A 24,820-nucleotide genomic window follows, 5' to 3' on the forward strand; every position below is an offset into this window, starting at 1 on the left:
CTCCAGTTCTGGGCGAGTATCTGGGGACCCAGACTCATACGGGAGAAACGGGACTGTCTGGCATCGGTTGGAACTCAAGGGCAGCTTTCTCTCAGAGGTGCTTGCAGCGATTGCTGGGACACTGAGAAGCGGGGCCTCTGAGGGCAGCCATACTGCTCACTCCACCCGCCCTGTTGATCCCCTGGGACCCCCGCCCCGCCCAAGCTGTGCACCGGCTTTTGCGTATGAAAGGCCTGGCCCTTTGCAATCTGAAAATTACCTAACAAACTGCAGCTGGCCCAAGGCCCCAGGGCAACTCGCATTGCTTCACAGCTGAGCTCCTGCTAGGTAGCCTCAGGCAGAGGCTAGATTAGGACCTCCTTAGAGATCCAGGAGCCAGTGTGCCCAGTGGTCAGAGTGGGACCATCCAGATTGCAGCTCCTCGGATCCATAAAGGACATATTCAAGAGACAAACTCAGTGAGCACCAAAGCCCCACTAAAGCAAGTCTTGCCCCAGAGGGGTGTCTCCAGTACAGAAGTTCTCCCACTGCAAATTGGCCTGGAGGTCAATTCCTCCCAGTGATACCTACAACAATCAAGGCTTAACTACAACAAGACTGTGCACAAAGACTACAGGGGGTGCACCAAGAGTGTCCACCTCAGGTAATTGGGGAGGCTGAGCCACTGGGCCCTATAGGACATTTAGCACAGAAAGCCACTCTATCAACACAGGGAAGCAAAAAAATGCGGAGACAAAGAAACAGGACACAAATGACAGAAATGGAGGAAAGCAAACTACTGGATATAGAGTTCAAAACCACACTTTTAAGGTTTTTCAAGAATTTTCTAGAAACCGCCAATAAACTTAATGAGACCCTCAAGAAATCTAATGAGACCCTCGATGTTGTGATAAAGGACCAACTCAAAATTAAGCATACACTGACTGGAAGCGCAGAGAACCCCAAACAAAAGGAATCCAAACAGGACCACACCAAGACACATCATAATTAAAATGCCAAGAGCAAAAGACAAAGAGAGAATCTTAAAAGCAGCAAGAGAAAGAAACTCAGTTACCTACAAGGGAATACCCATACGACTGTCAGCTGATTTCTCAACAGAAACTTTGCAGGCCAGAAGGGAGTAGCAAGAAATATTCAAAGTGACGAATGCCAAGAACCTACAACCAAGATTACTTTATCCAGCAAAGCTATCATTCAGAATTGAAGGTCAGATAAAGAGCTTCACAGATAAGTAAAAGCTAAAGTAGTTCACCACCACCAAACCAGTATTATATGAAATGCTGAAAGGTATCCTTTAAGAAGAGGAAGAAGAAGAAAAAGGTAAAGATACAAATTATGAACAACAAATACATATCTATCAACAAGTGAATCTAAAAATCAAGTGAATAAATAATCTGATGAACAGAATAAACTGGTGATTACAATAGAATCAGGGGCATAGAAAGGGAGTGAGTGGACTGACTATTCTTAGGGGGGAGAGGGGTATTGGGGATGCGGGAAGAGACTGGACAAAAATCGTGCACCTATGGATGAGGACAGTGGGGGGGTGTGAGGGCAGAGGGTGGGAGGGGAACCAGGTGGAGGGGAGCTATGGGGTAAAAAAGAGGAACAACTGTAATAATCTGAACAATAAAGATTTAATTAAAAAAAAAAGTTCTGTCATTTTGACGTATGTACATATGTGCTTTATGTTTTTTATTATTTATTTACCACAAGTAAAGGTCAGGAATTGTTATCTTCCTTTTAAATTTTTTTTAATGTTTCACTTCATTACTGCTGTTGTATGTGCTCCATGTGAGTGACATAGGTGCTTATGTAGGTGGGTTCCGACTTAAGGCGAAAATCGCGTTACATCGCGCTGTAACCCAAGGACCTACTGTATAGGTAAACTGAATAATACACTTAATTAGATAAATGAATCTACAGTAAACTAATACAGAATTTGTTTGGTCGTTTTCCAGTATGTTAAAAGGAAAATAGCTTTTCCTGTATTTGCCTACGAAGCAAAACTGTAAAGTATTGAAATGGTTATATATTGTTATACTAGTCACATACTTGATTACTTAAAAAAAAAGCCATCTTCTTAATCGTGGGAACTGATGTTTTATTAGCCTATGTTTGTGTTTAATACCCTTTTGTTGTACTTTAAATACATAATTTAATAGTTTCATAATAATAATTAATATACAATCTTTTGGTCAAATATGCTTGACAACCTTCCCAGGGTTTGAATTTTAAGAAACTTTTTCTTGACCCAGAATGGTTTTAAGTCATTCCAATAGGCCCTGGAATGCCTCAAGGATTTGTTTTCTCTCCTTATGAAGGCAAATTTTATGCTTAAGGTACATGAGAAACTTTGTCAAATAAAGAAATAATAACTATATTTTATTTATGTATGCATATGAAAGTGGATGTTCTGGAAATTATGTAAAAATCTCCAGGAGTCTATAAATTCGGATATACTTTCATTTATAACTGTTATTCTGGAATATTGTGTTTTGCAGAAAGGACAGGGTTCCGTGTAAATTGCATTATAATCAAATCCATAACCGTGTCATTTTAAATTTCTTCTTGTTATTTAGAGACAGTCACTGTTTTGTTATAATGCATTTGTAAAAATGTTACATCTTCTGAGAGATCCATGGAAAGGACTCTGACTTATTTTAAATTACATATCTCTTGGAATAGTTTCAGATCATCCCCTTCGAACTGGATGAAAATTATTAGAACTCTATAAAGTACCTAAATTTGCCCTAGCTGGTTTGGATAGAGTGATAGAATGTCGGCCTTCAGACTGAAGGGTCCTGGGTTCGATTCCGGTCAAGGGCACATGCCTGGGTTGCAGGAGGCAGCTGATCAATGATTCTCTCTCATCATTGATGTTTCTATCTCTCCCTCCCTCTCCCTTCTTCTCTAAAATGAAAATATATTTGAAGTATCTGGATTTATAGAAGTACTGGCAAGAAAAATCAAGAGAAACAAAAATTGATTATGGGACTGAATGAACTGAAAATAACTCATTTTTGTTGTTGAAAGTATTGTTGATTTTTAATCTTTTGTTTTTCAGACATAAGGAAACTTGTTTCTTTTCTTAAAGCAATCTGGTAAATTATACCTTCATAAGCAATATTAAGGCATTTACATTTTTCTTCCTACCTATTCCCTCCAGAATTTGGGAACTCTTAATGAATGACTATTTACTGTTCTCATGGCAGCATATTTATTTGCATAAATCCAATAAGAATCTAATTTCTTCATAACAGGACATAAAGTCAGTTTCCAAGTGTGGTTTTATTAACCAAGACTTTGAGTGGAATGTCATGTCTGAAAGTGACATGCCAGGACTCTGGATGTCACCAGCAAGCTTTGAGGATGAAGACTGAATTTGAAGCGATAAGCCTTGTAGAAATAGCCTGGTACCTTGCTTGGTCACATGGTTCATGACACTCTTTCCAGGTAAGGAATGAAGGCTGCTTTCCTGAAATATGGCAAGGTGTCCTCAAGACACCTTGGGGACCTCAAGGACTTGAGAATACGACCCAAAACATACAGGTATTCCAGGAAACCTTGGCTTTGGCTTCTCTGCCCTGAAAGGCCTACAGTTCACTAGAGCTCAATCTAAAGATTCCCTATCAGTGAATGAAATCCAGCAAAGCAAATCTGAGAACGCCTGTGTGATCAATTTGATCAATTGCTACTCTTGTGTTTATGCAAACAATTAGGACAAACAAAAAAATAGACTTGATATAATCTCTTTGAAAATAAGGGTAATTTTAGGGAGAAAAATTATGCTTTAAATAAAACTACAATGTCTAATTGTGGGTACTGGATTCCAGTACAGTGGGGCCTTGACCTACGAGTTTAATTTGTTCCGAGACCGAGCTCGTTAAGGAGCTCGTTAACTCAAATTACTCTATCAACTCAATGCAAAAAATCTGCGGAGACACAGCTGGTATCTCAAAAAACTCGTTAGTCGGGACACTCGTAAGTCAAGGCCTGACTGTATAATTAAATGTCTTCAAAGTTTTTGTTTTGTTAATTCTCACCAGAGGATATTTTTCCATTGATTTTTAGAGAGAGTGGAAGGGAGGGGGAGAGAAAGAGAGAGAGAAACATCAATGTGAGAGAGACACATGGATTGGTTGCCTCCTGCATGTGACCTGAACAGGGCTGGGGACTGAGCCTGCATTCGAGGTACATGCCGTTGACTGGAATCGAACCCAGGATACTTCAGTCCACAGACCGACGCTCTATCCACTGAGCCAAACTGGCTACGACCAAAGTTTTGTTTTTAAGGCTGTGTCTGTGTATGCCACATTGGTCCCAGACCTCACCAGAAATGTAACTACAATCTATCAGATTGTCACTGTGTGGTATCATTCCACCGGAAGCCATGATCTAAAAATCTTCTCTTCTGGTTTATGATTTACTGTATGCACTAACCTCTGTGTTTTATTTGCTTCTGTTTTCACAGAATATATGCCTATATTTACATGACTGCTTGCTGACACAGTATAGGGCTCACTGTAGAAGCCATCAGCATCATTTTGTCCAAAAAGTAAGACTAAAACAGCTTAGACTTATGATTCAGTCAATGAAGCATGGGTTATCTATTGACTTCACTTAAAACTGTTTTCCCCTTTTTGGCTCCCTCCTTCTTTTGTCAGACAGGGAGGATTTCAGAACTCTGCCACCCCATAAACCAAAAGCAGTGACAAAAGAGACCCAACGTCCCTTTTCCCTGAAAGGATTCAGAGCCAAAAATCCATTAAGGGAAATTATAATAGGTCAGGAATAATACAATTCAGCAGCAAGACACTTCCCATATAGAACTAATCTCACAGATTTAAGGTGATAATATTAACAGGGGGAAACGATAGGGAGGAAGGGCACACAATAAGAACAGGACCACACCCTAGCCGGTTTGGCTCAGGGGTGAGAGGGTCCTTGCCCATGGACTGAAGGGTCATGGGTTCGATTCCAGTCAAGGGCATGTACCTCCGCTGCAGGCGCAATCCCTGGGTTGGGCGCGTGCAAGAGGCAACCAATTGATGCGTCTCTCTCACACTGATGTTTCTTTCTCTCTTTCTATCTCTCCCCCTCCCTTCCACTCTCTCTAAAAATCAATGGAAAAAATATCCACTGGTGAAGATTAATAAAACAAAACAAAAAAGAATAGGACCACAGTTGTATAATGATTATTCACCTTACCAACTATAGATAAGAGGCTTTCTTACAGACCTTGGAAAACTAGAGGATGTGCTGCAAGAAGAAAGACAGAGTGGTAAAAAGGTAAGAGACACCCTGGGGCCTAGATGGGTCCATTCCTCAGAAAAGAAAATACATTTTGAGGACAAAGAACAAGATGTGCTGTGATCTGATTTGGTTGCTGTACCTAGACCCTGACCTCCTCATGGAGTTTGCCTCAGGAATGCTAACCATTCTCAGGGTCCCAAGAACTGGTGGAGCTGGTTTTAACACCATTGAAAATTACTTACCTTGTTACTGGACTTCAAGGTCCTGGAAGGAGACACAAGGGACCATAGACCCTGTAGCCACCCCAACCCCTCCTTCCTCCTTCCCCCTTCCCCCTTCCATTCAGCCTCTCTTCCTTATCCCTCTATAATCAACCAGCTAGCAGGAGGTGTTAGAGCAGATTCTTTGTGGATGACCTGCTACTTTCCGATACTGCTGGCATTACTAGAATAATAATCATATATGATTCAACGCCGTCTCTGCTTAATTGGCTCAAGTAGTGACAGGCAGCCCAGACCCATTTATTGTCCCATTTCACCTCTAGTAAGAGCCCCTTTGGTTTTTCCTTTGTGTTGCTTCTATATCAGGTATAACTCCTCAATTTTTAGTATAGGTTAGAATTTGGGGGGAGAGAATTATAAACTGCCTGCCAAAGAAAGAAATCACTGTGAAAGCTTATTGATAATCCAGTATCCACAGAACTAGGATTTGTAAGTGTACAACACTTGTCACTTGTAGAGGAGCACAGCAAACCTGACCACAGGGCATTTTGCAGTTTCAACAACAAGATAGGCAAAATTCTAGAAAATCTGTTTAAACTTTCGAGAAGAGAAGGCTGAGTTAATAAAAAGGAGACTGTCAGTTGGACTAGTGGGAAACATTGCTTGCTTACTATATCTAAAATGACTACATATGTGGAAAATGAGGGCTTATGTCACACCTAAACATAGTACTTTTAATGTCAAAGCCTGAGGCATTGGGTCAGCTAAATTCATTATGGGATGTTCCATTTCATAGGTGCTTCCATAACATTTACATTTTTTTTACTGGAAGTCTCAGGGTCAACCAAACCTGATTCTACTTGTCTTTTTTGAGCTCATAAACAGTAAGAAGATTAAAGCCTAAGGCAGTGATGGTGAGCCTATGACACGTGTCAGAGGTGACACGCGAACTCATTTTTTTGGTTGATTTTTCTTTGTTAAATGGCATTTAAATATATAAAATAAATATCAAAAATATAAATCTTTGTTTTACTATGGTTGCAAATATCAAAAAAATTCTATATGTGACACAGCACCAGAGTTAGGTTAGGGTTTTTCATAATGCTGACACGCCGAGCTCAAAAGGTTCACCATCACTAGCCTAAGGAGATAGGTTTGCAATTTAACTTCAATCCTTTCCTCCCCTGACAAATTTAGTGGCTATTTATCATTTAACTGGATTAAAAGAGGTGAGGAATTTGGGAGGAAGAGAGACTAAAATAAGATTCTATTTAGAAAAATACTTGCCTTGGGGAAAAGAATATGAAATATGCATAAGTTAATAAGTTAAAAGAAGAACGAGAATGAAAAACTAACCTAGTTGTATGCTTATTATCTAACTTCACAATAAAATGAACACTGAATCAGCTATGACAGGAAATCGGGGTGGGGGCGGGGAATCGAGGAGGCAATGACCAAGGCAGTGGGACAGAGAAGACACCTGCATTTGGTAATCAGGTTTATGGAACTCAGTGAGACATTCTGGAGAAAAACAAATAATAATGAAGGCATCAGAACAACGGACTTAATTAGGAAAAATGACAGCAAGTCAATTCACAAAGCGTGGCCCAGCAATGACTAAGGGGAAATATATTAATAGTATCTTCCATGAAGCTGTAAACACCAGGCTGGACAGAAATGACAAGGGGAGGTGAGAGGTGAGAAGAGGTTGAGGCACTTAGCTATAGGTCAATGAGAAGTAGTTTCAGGGGAGAGGAACTGAAATGGAAAACAAGACCAGCACTTGGAGGGTAGAACCCCCCTCCCCTAGAGAAGGAGTGGAAGTGCAGTCCCTTGGGAGGGCTGAAAGCTGTCCCATGTTGTCTCACAGGAACAAAGGACTTCTCACATTGCAACCAAGGGACAAAAGCTCCTCACTCTCTCTCTCTACACGTAAGCATTTACACGTGTGACACAGAAACAAAACAAACAGTGCAGATTGTAACAACCCCTCACTAAAGAGTCAAAGGCAAAGAGACCCCTACTTCAGGAAGAACACAGACAGTGAGGGGCAGCTGCCGTTAGTCACAGGCTAAAATCACGTTTTTACTAACAGAGTGGGCCGTAGTCCCACTGTTTATAAGCACGGTTATATATGCATTCTCGTCATCAGAGATTGAGTTTTTTCTGGCATTTTAGGCTGACTATCCTCTTCTTGTCCATAAATGTCTCTGGGGATCTTCCAAAGCTAAATAAACTCAGGACAAAGGAAAAACACCAACCAGGCAAGCAGCTAAGCCTATTGTTTCTCTAATAATACACAGAGAATATAACCTGACTTCACACAAACCATAACCTAGGAATTCATTTCAATCTGTGGTCTCATTTTTCTGAGTATTCCAGAAGGTTTTAATTTACAAGTGAATCCCCAAGCCCTCCCTTCAAAATTAATGTAAATTATTTTGGAATTGAGAACTCAGAATATTCAGAGCCCCTCTTTAGCCCCCAGGATGAAAAGGGAATTCCTATTTCTACTCCCTAGCTATGGATTAAGGGCCTATTTTGGTTCTCAGTGGCTGGCAGGAGCTCTTACCCCACAAGGCAAACTATGTGAACACTGGAAGCATGATGCAGATCTCTCCCCCTCAAACTTATTTTTTTGACCATTCAATTGGACAACTAGGGGAACTATTCCTTAAGAAACCATAGACCAAACCTAAAATAGGCAGGCTGCAAAGGAAAATACATTTTGATCAGATGAACTTATCCAGCCTCATGGCCTTAAATGATCATCTCTGACCTGATTCCAAAACACATCTTCAGCCCCAATCTTTCTCCTGAACTCCAGAGACCCCATTGCCTTGGTGACATTGCTATTTAGTGTTTGCTAAAAATCTTGAACTTAATCCCCCCAAAACCAAACATTTGAGTCCCCCCAATCAAATCTGCTCCCCAAATATTCCCCTTAATTAGTAATTCATTCCAGCTGCTGAGGTCAAACAATTGGAGCTCTTCATCACACCTCCTGCATGTCCCACATCCAATCTGGCAGCAAACTCTAATGGCTGTGCCTTCAAAATACATGCAGACTCCAATTATTTCTCACCACTTTCACTGCTTCAACCCTTGTCCATCACCATCATCTGTGTCTAACTTTGAACTTGATTCCACCTTGCTCCCTATAGTTCTCCCCACCCCTACTCTATACCCAAGCCAGAGGAACACATTTAAAACCTATAAGCCAATTCACGTCAGATGTCTGTTCTAATTCTTCCAGTGACTTCCCATCTCAAAATCCTCACCATGGCCTATTAAGACCTACATGACCTGCTTCTGCAACATTCATCTCACACCACTCTCCTCATTCATTATGTTCCACTTAAATAGGGCTGTTTGCTGTTGCCTGATTATGCCAAGCATGTTCTCACCTCAGGGCTTTGCATTTATTTCCTCTGCCTGGAATGCTCTTCTTTCTGACAGATATATGCTTGGCTTGCTTCCTTACTTTCTTCAGAACTTGGCTCAAATGTCATCTTAGTCATCTTACCAGAGAAGCATGACTAGGCCATATAACACAACCCCTGATCAAAAATGAGGTTTTAAAATTTACCAGGTGGACGAAGAGTGATCTATGTTGAGGGAACAGTTTATGCAACAGTGTGATACAGGATGGTATGTTCAGGAAAACTACAAGTAAATCATTTCTATGAGGTAAATTTTAGAAGGGGAAGTAATCTGTTTATTAGGCTGGAAAGAGAGATAAAGGCCACAAAATGAAGGGACTATATGCCTTGTAAAGGAGCTTATCTTGTAGATGATGGAGAATTCCTGAAGAGTTTTAAGCAAGGGAGTGGCATGGTTGTAAAGAAGGGTATAAACAGAGTAGGTATGAGGCTGGGGGCTGAGATTGGAGTCCAAAAGATCAGCTAGGAGAAACGGATGAATCTTTTATTCACATTGTCAGTATGACTTCAAGTTGGGACAGTATAAAATGCTTACAGAGAAGCAAGGGGCAAAGAGAAAGCCAAGTTTGGGCTATCCGATATGCTACCAAGTGAGCCACCATATCAGAAAACCCGTAAGAACAGCACCTACCACCAATGATAGCCTTCCCTTAAGATGACTGTGGCTAATGATGTGCACACAAGACAGAATATACCTAGCTAGCTCCTCAGGCCCTGGAGCCCTGTCCCAACCTGGTTAACTGGTTGAAGAGGTTTAGTTGCCAAGGAAGGTATAGCTGATCCTATGGTTGATATTTAGAATCTGGTTTTCATTCTTTTTTGTTGTTGTTAATCGTCATCTTAGGATATTTTTTTCAATTGATTTTTACAGAGAGAGGAAGGAAAGAAGGGAAGAAGGGGGCGGGGGGTGGGGCGGGGGGAGAGAAACATTGATTGCACATGCTCTGACCAGAGTCGGGGATCAAACCTGCAACCCAGGTATATGCCCTTGACCGGGAATCAAACCCACTACCCTCCGTGCATGGGCTGACGCTCTAACCGCCTAGACACACCAGCCAGGGTGAAAGTAGGCAGTTCTATGTAGTAGTAAGGAAAAAGGGGGGACACAGCCTAGAAGTGGAGACTAGGACATGTGGAATCTAGTCCCAGCAAGCCTCTCCACCCCTGTATTTCATTTATCCATGACCCTCCAGTATGCATCCTTCTATTTGAGGGAATTGTGATGCTCAGTATTTCATAGAGAGGCTCCACAACCGCCACACGAGAGGCATTTTTAGAGGCATGCCTTCTACAAAACAATTTCCCACTTATGCATTTTTATGTCTCAAGATTATGGAAATTATTAAATATATTTGAATCCTAGGAATATTTCTGAGATTCAAAAGGAATGTTCTTTTCTCTCCCTTTCAGATGCTGAAGTATCCCCACAAGGAGATTGGGTATGAAAGGATAGTTCATTTGATGAAATGTCTTTTATTTTATTTTTTTAATTCCAATTTCATTGCTCTCCAACCACCTTTTGAAGTTTGGGATACAAAAATATGATGTTTTCCTATGGTGAAATAATGCATAAGAGTGATAAAACAATGCTTCCTGATTTGTTTAGAGCTCCTAGTTGACTTGGCTGATTTTTTTCCAGTGTTTATTCACTGACACATTCCAAGTGTTTAGAATAGTATGAGACACATAGTAGGCATTCATCAAATATTTGTTGAATGAATGCATAAAAAATTTATTCCAACAGAATGGATAGAAAAGTCCAAAGGAAAGCTAATATGTTCCAGTTCCAGGCAAAGCACAACTACTGTCACCAATGGCAAAGAAAAAAGTTTGTGATACAAAGCAAAGGATGATACCAACTGAACATATTTATAGTAGAAAACCTGCATATCCAATGTATTGGCTCTCATGACTTACTGTATCTGCAGCAGTGAGATTGATACCCAGTCCTCCAGCTCGGGTGCTTAGCAGGAACACAAAGATGTCATTCCTGCAGAAGAGGGAGGGATATGTTAAGAGGAAAAAACTGAAAAATAAAAAGGGCATGTGGCATAAGAGAGGAATCCCTGAATGCAGATCTAAGGCTAGAAAGAGTTTTGGTGGTTACACAGGCCTGATCTAACATTTCTTTGACACACTGTACAAAGGTGCTCTGTTGCTAAGATCAAACCATGGTTATCACCTTCCAATTTGCAGATATACTTTTGCCGCCCACTAATACTGACTGAGAGGCAAGAAAGTTATAAACATGTAGCACATATGACAGAAAAGTATGTTATCATGGAAGTAGAGGCCTTTGTCTATATGTAACAGTCATATTTTTAACAAGTCAAACCATTCATAGTCCATATAGAGGATATAAATAAATCAGTATTTCCTGGCGTTTTCCCCAGGAATCATAACTTCCAGTAATTTAACTACTAATTGTAATTCCAAAGCACTCATTTTCAAATGAAGAAAGTCAGTCCCAGAAAAATGACTCAAGCTCCTGAGACTAAGACCTAGGTCATGACTTCTATGTACGTATTCAGTTGAATTTAGGATTAACCCATGAAGACAGACTGGAATTAAAGTACTTTTTTATGAATGCCAACACAGCTCTTACAAAGAAACAATCAGATATAGTTTTCTGTTTCCCTTTATATTATACTAGAAGCCCAGTGCACAAAAATTTGTGCACTGGGGGGGGGGGGTCCCCTGAGCCCAACCTTTGCCCTCTCTCACAGTCTGGGACCCCTCGGGAGATAACCACCTGCTGGCTTAGGCCCGCTCCCCTGGTGGCAGATGGCATGCCAGATCCCGCGATGCCTGCTCTGTCTCCCTCGGTTGCACACGGCAGGCCTGGATCCTGTACTGGGGCAGGCGGCGGCTGGGGATCCCGCTGCTTCCCATCCAGCCCACCCTGACCCGCACGCAGCAGGCCCAGATCCTGCACTGGGGTCGGGGGCAGCTTGGGATCGCGCTGCCACCTGGGCGGGGCAGCGCAGCGAGATCTGCCTGCAGTATGCAAATTTAACAGCCATCTTTGTTGGGTTAATTTGCATACTCTTCTGATTGGCTGATGAGCGTAGCAAAGGTATGGTCAATTAGCATCTTTGTCTTTTATTAGTGTAGATGTCCCTTTAAAGAAACCTAGAATTACAAATAAAACAGTAGATGCCACTGTCATTCATTCAGGCAACAAGTATTTATTGAATATCTTTTAGGAACAAGGCCATGCCAGATTACAGAAAGCAGGCCCTGACTGTAAGATTTATCTATATATACACATACAATTAGAGGCTCAGTCTGAGTCCAGTTCTTGCAAATAACATAAACATTTAAGATTATCTCGCATTTTCACATTCCTGCCACCCAATGTTATTTTCTAGAATATTTCTAAAGGTTTGCATTATACTGATGAGCAAACTTTACTGCCCTCTAAATCAGCGTCGCCAACCGGCGGTCCTCAGGAAACTGGTGGTATGTGAGGTCGGAAAGGTTGGCGACCGCTGCTCTAAATCAAGCGGCATATCTGTTTTTCATGACTATAATGAGAAATACAACTGGAAATTCATTTAGATTGGTGTTATTCAAATTGTAGGTCACACCTATCATTAGTCATGAAATAATGTTCACAGCAGCACAATTTACAATAGCTAAGATTGGAAATAGCCTAAGTGCCCATCAGCAGATGAGTGGATTAGAAAACTGTGGTACATCTACACAATGGAATACTATGCTGTCGTAAAAAAGAAAGCACTCTTATCATTTGCAACAGCACAGATGGACCTGGAGAGCATTATGCTAAGTGAAGTAAGCCAGCCGGATAAAGATAAATATCACATGATCTCACTCATTTGTAGAATATAATGAACAACATAAACTGATGAACAACAACAAAAAAAGATACAGAGACATAGAACCATTGACCAGACCGTCAAACCTCAGAGGGAAGGCAGGGAAGGTGTGGGAGTAAGAGATCAACCAAAGGACTTGTATGTATGCATATAAGCATAACCAATGAATATAGACAGTAGGGGGATGAGAGCATGTGCTGGGGGGGGTAGGGGTGGGAGCAAGCAGGGAGAGATCAATGGGGGAAAAAGGAGATATATGTAATACTTTAAACAATAAAGAATTTAAATTAATAAAATAAAATAACATAGTATAGTGCTATGTACTCATGTGAAAAGATATCTACAATGTATTATACAATTAAAATGCAAGTGGAATTATAGTATGAAGTTTTGTAAATAAAATTTTAAACTATAAAAAAAACAAAAGAAATAGAACAGATTAGAAAACAGTATAGTCATAGCCGGTGTGGTTCAGTGGTTAGAGCGCCAGCCCAAGCACCGAAGGGTCGCAGTCAAGGGTAAATACCTGGGTTGCAGGTTTGATCCTGGCCTCCAGTCGGGGGCACATATGGGAAAGCAACCAATCAATGTGTCTCTCTCACACTGATGTTTCTCTCTCTCTCTCCCCCTCACAACCTCCCTTCCACTCTCTCTGAAAATCAATGGAAAAAATATCCTCAGAGAGGATTAACAACAAAAAATTATAACACATCATTACAGGTCACAAGGAAAAGTACTGTCTTGTAAGATTTCAGAGATGGTATACAGGTACTAAATCCTAATGTAAAATGAATTTTATTCTGTAGATTCAAGTAAAAAAAAAAAAGGAAACATGTTGACATCAGGATGCTTTCATCCCTAGATGCTGTTCTTCCTTGATAGCCACTTGACTGCTGAAGGTCTACTTCCTAGATATAAAATAGAGATGCTCTGAATACAGTTGAAGCAACTAACTGATGACATAGCAAGCGCAAACATGAATATCAAAGAGGGAGCTATTTTGGAATAAGCATCCTGGTTAATTTGTAAAGACAGGTCCTAGTAGAAATCTGTTCATTATCTGCATTTAGTTAAACACAACTTTCCTAGAGGCACGCATGGATAACAAACAGAGCATGTTTGGAGGCCTCTTGTAGGGCATGATTCCAAAAGCACTATACTCTTACAAAAAAGTTCTACTAGTTTGTTCTTGAATTTTATCATGAAATTTAACATTTCATAATTTTATTTATATAATTTATTAGATGTCTCTTTTGTGGTTAAATCATACAGGGCAAACCAATAAGTTAAAAGGCATTTGCCAGTTTATAAACACATTTTCCCACAGATATGGGATGATGTAAATGGAAGTTTGATACCTCACAGCCCATAGGAGAATACTTAACCACAATAAATGTTCAAATAAAAACTGAGCTTTCTAGGCTGTACTAACCTCTATAGGACAATCCTTCCCACTCTGGCCCTGAGAAAATTTATCTTCCCCATACATCTCTCTCTCCTGCTTTGGTGGGTACAGAGGTGAGGTTAGGGATCAGAGGCTTCTCTCCGATACTGTGTGAGAGCTGATGGGAGTCACCCAATGGCTAGAACTTTTTTGGTAAATCGGAAAGAAGTCCATAGTCTGAGGTTTGGGGGGGGGGGGGGGGGGACTGGGGGACAGGGGTCAGACAGGATGGGAGGGAGAATGCAGTTGGTAACCACAGTAAAAGAAAGAGTAGAAGCAGAAAAATGAGTCTGGACAGTCAGAGAGATAAGATCCAAGATCTGGTAATCACTTATACACAGGGACTATACATAGAAAAAAAAAAACACCAGGGAAAGAAATCTAGGTAAAAATAAATTAGCAAAACTTAAGGCAACATGATGGTTTGGGTGCCCTCTAGAGGGCTGAAAATGGATATCAACTAAGGGTCCGTGATGGAATAAGGCCTTAGATTAGAGACCATCCTTCGGTTTATGAAATCATGTAGTAAAGACATGCCTAGCTATACTCTTACTCTTCTTTAGTTAATGATCCACTGAGGCCACTTTGCTTTAAAATACCCAAATAGTGCTGGGCATGTAAATAAAGACTTGCTGAGCCAGAATGAAAGACAACACTGGAGCTCTACAACACTCTCACCAAGAAAAGAAAAGTCCACACCACACTCACTTTTTCTCATGTTTTCCAAAGGCCCACCCTGAGTGATCAGAATTGGGGGGATCCATTTGGTAAATGTCATGGGGTAGGAAGAAGTGAAGCCACAGCCAAGGCACACCAGAGCAAAGACCTTGTGAATGGCTTCTAGGATCACGCACTGGTCACATGTTCTGAATGTTGCCCAGTCAGGACATCCTGGGCAAACAGTCTTTAGTCTCAGTCAGACTCTTTCCTGGAAGGATCTCTCATAAATAAATCTTGTATGAAGGGAATGTAAATGGCTTTTTATAGGAGTTCTTGTTTACTCTGGCTGACCTTTGAGCCACAGGGCTTTCCAGTTGAAACTACAATTTTTTTCTTTTGATGTCTTTTCATGAATAATAATGAAAATATTTGGCAAGGCATGCTTTTTTTGTTTTCAAAAACACCTGTCTATTTCTCTGTATTGGTCTACTGTAGCCACTCAAAATTTATAAGTTGAGAACTACCCCCCACCCCAATTTGGAGGAATCTGCCTGATAAGTTTCTGGTCAGCACAGGCACAGTTTGTTCCTATACGTGAGACACGGGATTATTTCTAGTCATATCCCAACTGTAATCTAGCTCATAATGTAGGCAGGGAAAGAGATTCTAGTCTGTTTTTTCAGTTTGTCTAATATTAGATGCAGAGTATTAAAGTGATGGTTATTCAAATGTTGACTAAAAAAGCTCACTGCTAAAAAACAAACAAACAAACAAAAGAAAAAAACATACCTCACTATTCTCTAAGTAATTCTTAGCTGCAGTGTTTGGAAGCTCAAGTAAAGTTTTCCAGAAAAGCTGTGCAAAATAAGATATTTACTAAGTAAAGAATAGTATAATTTAATAGTAAAAATACCCTTCTTTTAGAGCTAAGCTTTTCAAAACTATTGTGTGCTAGTGGGATTGCCCAAATAATTGCTTCACAGGTTAAATAAAAGATTTTAGGATCATTAATTAGATAAATCTACTTATTTTTTTTTCCACTAAAAAGGTCACTAAAATATACTGATCTCTAAATTCATAGTCCAGTTTTCTGGGAATTGGGTCAGCTAGAAGAACAACTGTAGCTCTACAACCCAGAAATCCAAATCATGACAAGCCAACATACTACAGCTCTGGTTGGAATCTAAACCAGTAGAAATTTCTATAAAGCAATCTGACAAAATGCACAGTTTTAAATGTTCACATCCCTTCATTCACTGATTTACCTTGTTTGAATCTACATTAATAACCTAAAATGGTGACAAAGCTTTATAAACAAAGATATTCACTCACCATTAAAAAAAAAGAATAGTTTATTGATTTTTAGAGAGAGAGGAAGGGAGAGGGAGAGAGAGAAACAACGGCTGCCTCCTGCACGCCTCCCAACAGGAATCAAGCCCACAACCAGGGCATGTGCCCTTGACCAGGACTCAAACCAGCAACCTCCTGGTGCATAGGACCCACACCAGTCTGGGCTCACTCACCAATTTTAACAATTATAGTATACCCAGTATAAAGGAACACTGATCATTAAAAATAATGATTACAAAGACCTTTTTAATGATATGGGAAAATGTTTATGATATAATGATAAGTGGAAGAAATCTGGACACACAATCATATCTATAACACTAGAGGCCCAGTTCACGAATTTGTGCACGGGTGGGGTCCCTCGGCCTGGCTGGCGATTGGGGCAATTGGGGTGATCAGGGCCAGCCAGCCTGGGGGGTGGGGGGTACCTCGGGAGTTGGCTGTGAGAGCGCACTGATCACCGGGTGGGAAGAGGGGGGCAGCTTCTGCATCATAGCGACTGGTAGAATGGTCATAACAGTCACTTAGGCTTTTATATATATAGATGGTATCAACCTGTAAGTATAACCACAAACATACATTAAAGACTAGAGGGAGCCCGAGCTGGTTTGGCTCAGTGGATAGAGTGTCAGTCTGAGGACTGAAGGGTCCAGGTTCAATTCTGGTCAAGAGCACATGCCCAGGTTGCAGGCTCGATCCCCAGTGTGAGGGCGTGCAGGAGGCAGCCGATCAATGATTCTCTCTCATCACTGATATTTTTATCTCTCTCTCCCTCTGCCTTCCTCTATGAAATAATAAAAATATATTTAAAAAAATAATAAATAATAGACTAGAGGGATGTTCCAAAATGTTAATAGTAATGGGATTGTGGGTGCTTTTTATTTTCTTCATTAACTATTTCTCAAATTTTCCTCAACAGGCATCCTATCTAATAAAAGAGAAACATGGTAATTAGCCATACCTCCACTACCCTTCCCATTGGCTAATCAGGGCGATATGCAAATTAACTGCCAGCCAAGATGGTGGCCGGCAGCCAGGCTGCTTGAAGCGAACATGAGGCTTGCTTGCTTCAGTGACGGAGGACTCCAACGTTCCCGCCTGCCGCTGCCGGCCTCTGAGCTTGCAGTTTGAAACATTGTTACAAATACAGAAGCTAAACAAAATTGCAGAAACCTGCTTTCAGCCAGCTGGGATCTCAGAGCTGGAGTTGAAACAGTGTTTCGATTATAGAACCCAAACAAACCAGATACCTGCTTTCAGCAGTGGAGGCCTAAGAGCTGGAGCCAAGCCTCAGAGCTAAAGCTGGCCCAGAATAAAAAAAGAAAGAAAAAAAGGAGCGGTTGGGAGCTTCAGTCACCTGCCAGCCTGAAAACAGCCCTCAGCCCCTCACCCAGACTGGCCAGGCACCCCAGTGGGGACCCCCACCCCGAAGGGTGTGTGACCAGCTGCAAACAGCCATCATCCCCTCATACAGACTGGCCAGGCACCCCAGTGGGGACCCCCACCCTGATCCAGGACACCCTTCAGGGCAAACCAGCCGGCCCCCACCCGTGCACCAGGCCTCTATCCTATATAGTAAAAGGGTAATATGCCTCCCAGCATCGGGATCAGCGGAGCCGTGAGGCCTCCCGGCACTGGGATCAGCGTGACAGGGGGCAGCGCCCAAACCCCCTGATCGCCCTGAAGCTCTGTGTGTGACAGGGGGCGGGGCCACAACTTCCCTATCCGCCCTGCTCTGTTCGTGACAGGGGAAGGCACCCCAACCCCCTGATCAGCCCTGCTCTGTGCCTGATAGGGGGGAGCTCCCCAACCCCCTGATCCCCCTTCGGCTCTGTGTGTCACAGGGGGCAGCGCCTCAACCCCCTGATCGGCCCTGCTGTGTGTGTGACAGGGTAGAGCCATAACCTCCCCATGGGCCCTGCCCTGAGTGTGACAGTGGCAGTGCCCCAACCCCCTGATCGGCCCTGCTCTGTGGGTGATAGAGGGCGGCGCCCCAACCGCCCCCCACAGGCCCTGCTCTGTGTGTGACGAGGTAGGGCCATGACCTCCCCATCGGCCCTGCCCTGAGTGTGACAGGGTGCGGCGCCCCAACCCCCTGATCCGCCCTGCTCTGAGTGTGACAGGGTGCGGCGCCCCAACCCCCTGATCCACCCTGCTCTGAGTGTGACAGGGGGCGGTGCCCCAACTCCCCTATCGGCCCTACTCTTTGAGTGACAGGGGGGAGCTCCTCAACCCCCTGATTGGCCCTGCTTTGTGCGTGACAGGGGGGAGCTCCCCAACCCCCTGATGGGCCCTGCTCTGTGTGTGACAGGGGCCAGCGCCCCAACCCCGATTGGCCCTGCTGTGTGCGTGACAGGGTACAGAGTCCCAACCCCCCTAATGGGCCCTGCTCTGTGCATGACAGGGGGCGGCGCCGCAACCTGCCCATCGACCCTGCCTTGAGTGTGACAGGGGGCGGTGCCCCAACCCCCCAATCAGCCCAGCTCTGAGCCCGAACAGGGGCTGCACCTGGGGATTGGGCTGCCCTCTGCCACCCGGGAGCAGGCCTAAGCCAGCAGGTCATTATCTCCCGAGGGGTCCCAGACTGCGAGAGGGCACAGGCCGGGCTGAGGAACCCCCCCACCCCCCAAGAGCACAAATTTTTGTGCACCAGGCCTCTAGTCTATATATATATAAAAGGCTAAGTGTCTAGCCATCTGACCAGTAGCTATGATGTGCATTGACCACCAGGGGGCAGATGCTCAACGCAGGAGCTGCCATGACGCACACTGGCCATTTAACACATTGTTTGTGGGTAGTTTTTATCGCGCGCTAACAGGTGGCGCGGGCCATTTTTGCTAATTTTTTGCGCAAATGGCAACATTCAGTAAAATTACGATAACTTTAGTTTTACATATTTTTTTCAATGAAACTTTTTGTGATTTACTATAAAATGTGTACTGAATTATTTTTCTTAGAATCGCACTGAATGCGTGGCGAGGCAGAGAATTGTGTGAAGGGATGACTCTGCAGTTGAATAGATTACCGTTATACCTGGAAGTACATACATAATTCACCATTGTATGTGTTAGAGACCCAAATTTTGTCCTTTGGAATTCGTGTATCTGCATGTTAGTATCCCTTTAGAGCAATAAAAAAGTATAAAAATAAACGTATTTATACATTACCCGCATTCTACCGCTAGTCTATAAAAAACGTATTAATACGTGTCCCACGCTCCACTACCAGTCAACGTAAAACGTATAAATACGTTTCCCGCATACAATGTGTTAAAAAGAAACGGCACCACAAACCTGGTGCTGACAAACCAACATTCAGCTTCCCCCAAGTGGGACACAGGTCCAGCCACCACCCCACAGTGACACCCCACCAAATCGCAGCCAACACTGCCAAGACCTCGTGGAGCAAAATGCGGCCCACAACCCAGCCCAGAAATGGTCGCTGTGGGCGCCAGGTAATGACTTCACGTAGCAACACCTGGCTTCCCCTTCCTGGCGATTAGCCTCCTTGGAGTTTCTTCAGCCAGGAGCCTGGCTTGCTTTATAGCCAGGTGCAAACATTTTACAGTTTAACCGAATGTTTGTGAAGCGTTTTCAAGTGCCTCCTCTCATTTGATCCTCACAGAGGTCCTGGAGTAGTACATAGGAGACTTGGTAGAATCCTATTTTCTCTTCATTAGCAAGACAATGGAGATTTAGAAAGTTTAGAAACTTGACCTGACTGAAAAGAAGCAAGAAATGATGGACCTTGAAAATGACTTCAGGTTTTCTCACTGCACAGAATATAGTCAAACACTGCTACAGTTAAATATTTTACCCTTTGTTCTCCCTGCGTGATCTACAATAATAATCTGCTTCATGTTGATATTTACTGCTGTGTTGCTGACAATTACCTGAAAGAGAAGTTGGGGTGCTTCACTGGGCTGGAAAAAGTTTAGCTTAATCAGAAAGCAGGTCTAATTAAGCAAGTTGTATATATATATACACACACACACACACACACACACACACACACACATACATATATATGGCTAAGTTGACTTGCACATGCGCGACACATATAAAGCTCTTGCTGGCACCAATTGTATGCGCGTTTCCATCTATCATTGTCGATTGTGAATTTGGTTGACATTTCTACTATAGAGAAAGGGCGAATAGCAATATTAAAATAGTTCATCTAATTAATTTCCTTTCAATGTGCACGAATCGATGCATTGGGACACTAGTTTTATTGTAAGATATAACAATGCCAATTATAACTGGAAAAGAATAGTTTTGCTGTTCATGAGATCCTCAAATGTATGACATCAAACATGTTAGTGAAAAATAAACACAAATTGTAGGTGAAATACTTATTACTTAATGGAGTTTCTTCTAACACACAACTCATGCCACCTCATAACAGTGTGCCCATACCACAGAGGTGCTGGCATGCCTGGAGAAATTAAAGGCACCCTGGGGAAAATATATAGTCTATAGATCTTGTATGTAAGATTCTTGTCTATTGGAGCTCTTAGGTTGAAGTAAGTAAGGACAAAGTAAAATATGTTTCATTTTATTTCAGAATCATGAAAAGATGAAGATCAGCTGGTAAACTTTTTTTGGGGGGGCAATTCATAACAATGTGGTGAGACTAGGAGGCACTACTATGCTTGTACATGTCTCAAATAATCAATTTAAAAATCTGCGGATAGATTCTGCTAGGTGAGAAACTAGGTTAGGCCATGTACATACTTGCACCCATCTAACAAATTGAAAAAGGTACAAAATAGATCTTCCCTTCCATCGTTGGTCAAACAGCCTCCTAAATTCAGATGTATAGTTGTAATTTAGAAGTTACTGGCCTGAATATACACTGTAAACCAAAATGTCAGGATATAGCTCCTTACCTATGCTCTATTGTAAAGGATCGTGCAATAGCAAAAACTTTCAATCAGTTCAACATTCTATGTTGAACTATGGATTTGTTTTATGCGAAATTATTTTACAATTGAAGTAAACGATGCATTAAAAAGGAAAGAAATTAAAACAATTGAAACCTAAATACAAATGGCTATGTGCTTAATTTTCTTCCCAAGAACTCAAAAGTAAAATAGTAACAGACTACACAATTAAAGGCCAGAAATTCAGAATGTTCTGATTTATAGAATAATAAGATCTACTCTTATTCTTTAGTTCTTCAGGTTTAAGGAAGAAAATTAAGGGTGGAGTTCAGCAGACCTGTCACCAGCAGAGCTTGGCTTTCTCCTTGGAGAGAGCAGTAACCAGACTCTGCTTATTACAATGAGAACCTGCACTTAGGATAATTATGGCTTTGTAAGCCATCAGCATCCAGTAGCCAGCATTTGAAATTTCATAGGCTCATTATCAGGTAGGAGAAGTACTGTAACTGAGAGCTGCCAGCTGAATAGATTACAGACTACTGCAAGCTGTCATACCGCACTGTACTACACTGCTAGAGGGAAAGCAGGAAAAAGGAAGGTTTTCTTTTTTAACTCATACAAAGTGAAACAGGTAAGCAATAATGAACTAAGACTAACTATAAGTTAACACTCAGAGATAGCCACTGTTAACATTTAGCAACTTTTTTATACACACATATTATCCACATAAGGAAGGTCTTGGTTCATACTCAGGAATCATTTATTTTATTGGCTAAAGAAATAGGCACTGATTTGGTAAGAAAGCAGATTTCAAACACAAAAATTACCAAGTATTCGTTTTTTCTCTCTCACAGACACACAGATCTGAACTGCTATAAGCAGATTTAGCTACCTCTTAAAATGGCAGGAACTATCATGATCACTTAATATTATGAAATGTATTGGTATTTTTTTAAACCTCATCATCTGAAGCTCTAGAGGAAAACCAAATGAGGATTTTACAATTCCTATTAAAATTACCTGTTCTGAAAATCAGCAACCATGTCCCGCCTTTCCGAGATCTTGGATGAGCCATCAAGCCTCATATAGGTATGCTTCCTGTAAACCATATATTCCTGCCAATCAAGAGTAAATAGATACAATCAGTCTGATGAAAATTACTGTATTCCAATTCCCACAAGCATGTACTTACTTTCTACCTCATCCATACTGTGAGCGAGTCACTATATCCAGAATGAGGAGAAACCAATCTCAAAAGTATGGGGATTTAATTTGTAAATGAGTTTACTGCCATCATGTAAAAATCTGGGGTAACCTGAAGACTACAACCACTCTCAATATCAACTTGGAAACTAATCTTATTTCTCTAGGTTTTTGTAGGTTTCAGGAAAAACAAAAAAATAAACAAAAAGGAATCTCCAAACCAAAATGGCGGGGAGCGGGCCTAAGCTGCAGTCGGGCAGCGAGGACATCCTTAGCGTTGCCGTGGGAGAGGCTCCCGCCACCAACGCTGTGCTCACCAGCCGTCAGCCCAGCTGAGCGGTGCTCCTCCTGTGGGAGCATACTGACCACCAGGGGGCAGCTCCTGCGTTGAGCATCTAAACCAGTGGTTCTCAACCTGTGGGTTGCCTAAGACCATCGGAAAACACACATATAATTACATATTGTTTACAGTAGCAAAATTACAGTTATGAAGTAGCAATGAAAATAATTTTATGGTTGGGGGTCACCACAACATGAGGAACTGTATTAAAGGGTCACGGCATTAGGAAGGTTGAGAACTACTGAAACCCTGGTGGTCAGTGTGCATCATGGTGACCAGTCACTCTGCTGTTTGGTCGATTTGCATATAACCCTTTTATTATATAGGATATATATATTTTTTACTATTTCTATCTGTCTCCAGGTAGTTCTGTAAGGATTTTTATAATCAAAGAGGGGCAGAGCACCACTGGCATGGCTCAGTGGTTGAATGTCAACATATGAACCAGCAGGTCATGGTTCAATTCCCTGTCAGGGCACATGTCCCGGTTGCAGGCTTGATCCCCAGTGGGGGATGTGAAGGAGGCAGATGATCAATGATTCTCTCTCATCACTGATGTTTCTATCTCTCTATCCCTTTCTCTTCCTCTCTGAAATCAATAAAAATATGTATTTTTAAAAAAGAGATTAATATTGAGCTAAGAAATTTAATATTTCTTTTATTCACAAATTCTGGCTGTATCAAAGTTACTCTGTCTCTCCAAATGTCTAGGCTGTTGCCCGGCCTGTGTGGCCCAGTGGTTGATCACCAATGAACCAGGTCACAATTCAATTCGTAGTCAGGTCATATGCCTGGGTTGCAGGCTCAATCCCCAGTAGGAGGCATGCAGGAGACAGCCAATCAATGATTCTCTCTCATCATTGATGTCTCTATCTCTCTCTCCCTTCCTTTCTGAAATCAATAAAAATATATTGAAAAAATAAAAGTCTAGGCCATTTAGAGAAGATGTTTAATCAAATGTTTGTCTGGAAAAAACTGCCTAATTTCTTCTGTTAATTTTAAGAACTGTGCCCACTCCCATTCTTAGTTTAGTGATCCTAAAAACATCTAATGACTTAGTACCAAATTAAATTCTATTTTGTTAAAATAAAAACACAAATTCTAATAAATGATTTTAAAGTACTCATAGCATTTTTGAAATTTTATTTTAAAAACTGATCCAGCCCTGGTCAGTGTGGTTCAATTGGTTGGAGCGTCGTCGTGTGCGCCAAAAAGGTGGCAGGTTTGAGGCCCAGTCAGGGCACATGCCCAGGTTGTGGGTTCAATCCCTGGCTGGGGCAAGTGTGGGGGGTAACCAACTGATTTTTGTCTCTCACATTGATGTTTCTCTCTCTTTCTCTCTTCTTCCTCCTCCTTTTACCAACCTCCTTTCTGCTCTCTAAAAACCAATGGGAAAATACCCTCAGGTGAGGATTAGCAATAGATAGATAGATAGATAGATAGATAGATAGATAGATAGATAGATAAATTTACTGAAGAAGCCAAAGGGGTTTTGGACAAGATGTACTCTTGGCATTTGAGTAGTGATTCTCAACCAGGATTAAAAATACCTGTGCATGGACCCATCCCAGGGATTCTGAGTCTGTAGGTCTGGGCTAGGGCCTGGACTGGTTTATTTTTAAATTTCTTTTCATTTCAAACCTTTACCTGAGGATATGTTTTTATGATTTTTAGAGAGACAGAGTGAGAGACATCAATGTGAGAGAAAAACATCTATCAGTTGCCTCCCGCACATGCCTAGACTTGGACTTGAACCGTAATCTAAGTATGTGTCCTGACCAAGAATCAAACCTGCAACTTTTTGGTGCATAGGACAATGCTCCAACCAACCAAGCCACTCAGCCAGGGCGGGGCAGGTTTATTTTTAAAAAGCTCCGAAGATGATTGCAATAAGTGCTCTGTATCAGCAGCTAAGAAAAACTCCTATAGAATCTTACTATTTCAAATATGGCCCTCTGATGAGGAGTACTGGCAACACCTGAAGTGTGTTAAAATGCAGAATAGAGGGGCATGCCCATACCTAGAGAATTAGAATTTGCATTTTAATTTTAACATGTGTGACTTGTAAGTACGTAAGTTTCTCACACATAAGTTTGAGAAACACTGTTGTGGAACATATCCTTATGCTGTTTTTAAATCATTAAAATACTTTTTTCCAAGTAAAATCTTATAAATCTCTACC

General features: G+C 41.7%; 1 protein-coding gene across 2 annotated transcripts in view; it reads right to left on the reverse strand.

Annotated features, from left to right (window-relative positions):
• The window catches only part of INO80 (INO80 complex ATPase subunit), a 165,639-nt gene that overhangs the window by 17,956 nt on the left and 122,863 nt on the right, over nucleotides 1-24,820 (reverse strand). For both annotated transcript variants that reach the window (XM_036297761.1, XM_036297752.1), the window contains 2 exons: nucleotides 22,116-22,210; nucleotides 10,838-10,910 (listed from right to left, as the gene is read on the reverse strand). In XM_036297761.1, coding sequence (XP_036153654.1) covers nucleotides 10,838-10,910; nucleotides 22,116-22,210 — 168 coding nt within the window. The remainder of the gene's footprint in view (nucleotides 1-10,837; nucleotides 10,911-22,115; nucleotides 22,211-24,820) is intronic.

This window comes from Myotis myotis, unplaced genomic scaffold (assembly GCF_014108235.1).
Source record: "Myotis myotis isolate mMyoMyo1 unplaced genomic scaffold, mMyoMyo1.p scaffold_m19_p_1, whole genome shotgun sequence".
NCBI classification, from domain to species: Eukaryota; Metazoa; Chordata; class Mammalia; order Chiroptera; family Vespertilionidae; genus Myotis; species Myotis myotis.